The sequence below is a fragment of the Pteropus alecto genome, unplaced genomic scaffold, assembly GCF_000325575.1.
Source record: "Pteropus alecto unplaced genomic scaffold, ASM32557v1 scaffold67, whole genome shotgun sequence".
In the NCBI taxonomy this organism is placed as follows: Eukaryota; Metazoa; Chordata; class Mammalia; order Chiroptera; family Pteropodidae; genus Pteropus; species Pteropus alecto.
The window spans coordinates 5599824-5604346 of NW_006441061.1; the positions used below are offsets into that span (position 1 = coordinate 5599824).

At 54.5% G+C, this 4523-nt stretch overlaps 1 protein-coding gene and 1 pseudogene across 1 annotated transcript in view; both read left to right on the plus strand.

Moving 5' to 3' along the window:
- Positions 1 to 4523, plus strand: part of HMCN2 (hemicentin 2) — a 125838-nt gene that overhangs the window by 108330 nt on the left and 12985 nt on the right. The window contains 4 exon segments of the mRNA XM_015594124.1: positions 1515 to 1596; positions 4304 to 4381; positions 4384 to 4447; positions 4449 to 4521. Coding sequence (XP_015449610.1) covers positions 1515 to 1596; positions 4304 to 4381; positions 4384 to 4447; positions 4449 to 4521 — 297 coding nt within the window.
- Positions 2573 to 2695, plus strand: LOC112484822 (annotated as a pseudogene).

Genomic DNA, 4523 nt, shown 5'->3' on the forward strand with positions numbered 1-4523 from the left:
CGGGGGGAGGGGCAGGGATCTGGGATACCCTCGGCTCTTTCTGCTGCTCAGGAGGGGTCTTTAGGTTGGCACTGTCCTCTCCGGTCTGCGAAGCACTTTCCTGCCCATTACCCAGAGATTCTCCCCCAGGGCCAGTGACTTAACTTCTCTGTGCCTCACTTATACCACCCATTCAGGGGGCTCGTAATTGTCATTAATAACAGCCCCATAGGGCAGGGAAGACAGGTACGAGTGCCCCATTTTACAGAGGAAGACTCTGAGGCTCAGAGAGGCCCACAAGCAGTAAGCGCCCAAGGCGGGACCACACCCCAGCTCTCCTGACTCCTACTCCACGCTGTTCCAAATTCCCGGGCCTGGGGCAGCGGCGCCCACTCACCTTCCTTTCCGTGTCCCAAGTCCCAGTGGTCATGCAGAAATGCACAATTCAGTCCTTCGAGCTCATCTTAGAGCTCCTGGCCTGTCTCTAGAGGGCACAGTTCAGTCCTTCAAGTTCATCTTAGAGCTCCTGGCCTGTCTCTAGAGGGCCATAATCGCAGGACTGGTGAGAACAGCAGCAATATCAGTAATAGCGGCAGCAACAATGGCTGCCACACCCTGAGCATCTACCGTGGGCCAGGCACCAGCCTCACGCTTCATGCGTGGGACTTAATTTGATGCTTACAATGATCCATTTTAGAGATGGGGAAACCGAGGCTCCAGAAACACAATAACGTCCTGGTAATGGGTTCAGTAAACAGTGGAGGTGAGATTCAGCCCCACATTGGTCTGACTCCCAAACCTATACTCTTTAACTGGGTGCCGTGCTGCCCCTCATGGTCCCTTGGGAGCGATTCCCGTGCTGTCATCTCTGGCATGGCCTCGGGCTGCCCGCAGCTCCATCTCATGGTGGCCAGCGCTGCTGCTTAGAAGTGAATCTGAGCCAGCATCCCTCCTGAGTCCCATCGCCGTCCACGTCGCGGGGAGCCTGGGACAACAGCTTCCCTCTCGCCGAGCTGGGGGAATGCTGCCACCCGCCCCCCCACCCCCGACCCGGAGATGGGCAGTGTGCACGTCTAGTCAGCACCCTGAGAAAGCCTGCTGCTCAGATACTGGTCTTACTCAGCGTTTCCCACACTCACTCAGCCGCAAACGCGTTTTTCGAGGCATCCCTAACTGTGTGCCGTGGAGCAATAGTACTTCGGTGTAGGCAGTATGGAAGAGGCGGACCTAAATCAGGCTTTCGCAGCAGGTGGCTCCACTGAGGGCAGTGAGTCCATGTCGTTAGTTGCCCCACCCCTAGTTCCAGGTGTGGAAGGGGCTGGATTCTCTTCGGATGTCTATTGACAAGTGGCTGTGGAGGCCCCTCTGAGGCACCATTGTGATGAGGCCCGGCTGGTTCAGGCTCTAAGCTCCTTCCTGGGGAGATACATCTTGCTCCGGTCACCCCTTTCTGTGCCCGGCTATCCCCAGCTGCTCCCCTGCCCCTCGTCCCCCTCTCTTGAACTCCACATCCCCCCTCCCGTGCCCACCTGCAGATGGACGACGCGGGACAGTACCAGTGCCTGGCAGAGAATGAGATGGGCACAGTGGAGAAAGTAGTGGTCCTCGTGCTGCAGAGTGAGTCTCGGCCTCCCCCTCTCTCAGGCCCCGGGTGGGGACAGTGTGACATGGGATCTCAGAGGCAGCCGTGCCTGGCTGTGGCCGGTGGGACCCAGGCTCTGATGAGAATGGCGGGCAGAGAGGCAGGCAGGACCAGGGACCAATGTGCATTCCAAACCCAGAACTGCAGTCCTGTGGAATGTCCCCGAGGCGGAATGGGAGTCAGGATCAGAGCTGATGAATACCAGGGACCCAAGAGCCAGGCCTGGGGGGACCATTTATCCAAAACTCAAAACAATCACTGAGGTCGTAGTGACGGCTCTTAGATTTGCCAAGCAGCTTCGAGTTTACAAAGCGCTGCCTTTGAGCCTCAGAGTAACCCAGAACATCACAAAAGACATAAACTCAAACAGGACAAACTCAAGTCTTCACCGAGACACATCGCAATCAAACCTGCCAAAAATTACAGGCAAAGAAGATGAGGCTCCATCGATACATCTGACTGTAGCTCTGGAGTATTCAAAGTTCAAGCAGTTTGAGGGGTTGATCAGGAAAGGCCTTTCTGGTGGGGCGACATTTACATTGTGATCTGAATGATGGGAAGGAGGCATCCACGTGACGAGCTGGGGAAAATTGTTGGAAGCAGGAAGGACAGCAAGTGCAAAGGCCCTGAGACGGCGGCGAGCCATACCGGTCAGTCCTGACGGCTCAGAGGGCCGGTCTGGACTCAGTCCACTTGGGAGTGTTCTTGGCTCAGCCATCTGCTCTGTGACCCTAGGCAAATCATGTAATTGCTCTGTCACACTTAAGTTTTCTTGTCTTTAAAACAGGCATAATGATAGAACAGGCATCATAAGTAGTCGTGAGGCTTAAATGAAATAATGTGTGTAAAACGGGCATCGGCCCCGTGCCTGACCCGTAGTAATTCATCAGTAAATGCCACCTATTATTATTTTTTCCCCAAACTTTTGATATTTATTAAGATTTGATTTCCGTCTACGGCCATGCCACCCTGAACAAGCCCGATCCCATCGGATCTTGGAAGCTAACTAAGCAGGATCGGGCCTGGTTAGTACTTGGATGGGAGACCACCTAGGAAGACCAGGTGCGGTCGCTGTAAAAAATAAAAAAAAATAAGGGATTGTAAGCTGACAAGGTCCTTGCAATCTGTGAGGTCAACCAAGGGTCGCCTCGCCTTAAAAAAAAAAAAAAAAATTTGATTTTCAAACCACTTTTCTGAGGTATGATCAATGTTTTTAAAACACACACACACACACACACACTCGGGCCATTTTCGAGTCATCCACGGCTCCCTCGTTCCCAGGTTCTCTTCACTACGTTTCTGGCGAGCCCCCTGGTCTCCTGGACCCGGGCCAGGACCCCCGGCCAGCAGAGCCAAGGGCTGCTCGTTCCTCATTTGTTCCCAACCTGTCCGGCTCCTTTTCCTGACGATACCCTGGCTTCTCAGAGACCATTTCCTCCGCTCCTGCCAATCAAGCCAGCCCCACGTGATAGTCCCAACAACACTGCTGGGATGACCACGGAGGGATGGGGGCGGGAGAGGGGGGCAGCCCAGGCAGGGAGGCCACGCACTTCCACTGTTCTTGCCCAAAGTTCTAGAAGTTTCCACGGATAAACGATTCCCTGTTCGCTTTTCGTTGATTTCTAGAGCCCCGAAATCATTGGTTTTGACAATTTTGTCACGTGTCGCGCTTGTTTCTTTGGCGGGAGCCGACTTGCCGACCTCTTCGTTCGGCGTGGCTTTCATTTGAAGGGAGCCCTGTCATGTGCGCTCGGTGTCACGCGCCTCGTGCCCGTCGTCGTTTGGGAGATTGCACGTGGAATTCACTCATTCGTACCCGTTGCCGTCTGCTTTTCTGCTGTGCGGGTTCATGAGGTTGATTTATGTGTTCCACTGTAGGTGAGTCTCCGGTTTGGGGCAGTTGAGGACTGTGCTGCAGTGACATTCTGACGCGTGGCTTCTGGCGAACACGCGTATGCATTTCTCCTAGGGGAGCTGCTGGGTCACATATAGTTCACGTGCACTCAGCTTCAGCAGACACGGCCTGGGGTAGGCTGATAAACGGCCCCCAAAGATAGGACCGCGTCCTAATCTCCAGAACCTGAGAAAGTTCTCTCATTTGGAAGATGGACCTTTGCGGATGTGGTTAAGTTAAGGACCTTGCCATAGGGAGGTTATCCGAAATGCCATCACCCGCGTTCTTAGGAGACAGGCCGAGGGAGATTAGAGAGGGAGAGGAGGGTGCTGTGAGATGGAGGCCGAGAACGCAGGGGTGCAGCTTTAAGCCACCGGCTGCTAGAAGCCACCAGAAGCAGGAAGGCCTGTCGTAGGAAGTGGACAGGAAGTATCATCTTTCAGGTGAGAGAACTGAGGGTCAGGGAATGACCGGGTGAGAATCACTCACCGGTGACAGAGCCCGCATCTGCCCATTTCATCTGGCATCAAGTCGACGCCGTTCTGGCAAGGGTCACCCTTTTACTGGAAGCAATCTAAATGTCCTATGACAGGGACATTGTTCAGCAGACCCTAAGGGAGTCCCAACAATAGGACACCACGTAGCCACTGAAAACAAAAATTTGGTGGCACAAAAGGTAGTCGTGATCTGTTGTGGGGTTTTAAAAAAAGGAAGGAAAGCGGTCATTCCGTAATCTGAGTGACTATGTATCATTTGAATGTACTAAAATAACAAAATGTTCCTAAAAGCTGCCCTGGGGCCTCCCACTGGTGTCCCTGGGTTTCAGGCGCAGCCCCAGGGGGTGACAGTGAGATCCGGGGATGCCGTGTCCTGCGGTGCTGGGCCACCGGGGAGCCGGTGCCCACAGTAGAGTGGCTGCATGCGGGCCAGCCGGCAGCTCCAGACCCTGCCAGATAGGAGCCTGGGGCAGGAGCCGGTGGAGGCTGGGGACACGGGCGCATGTGAAGT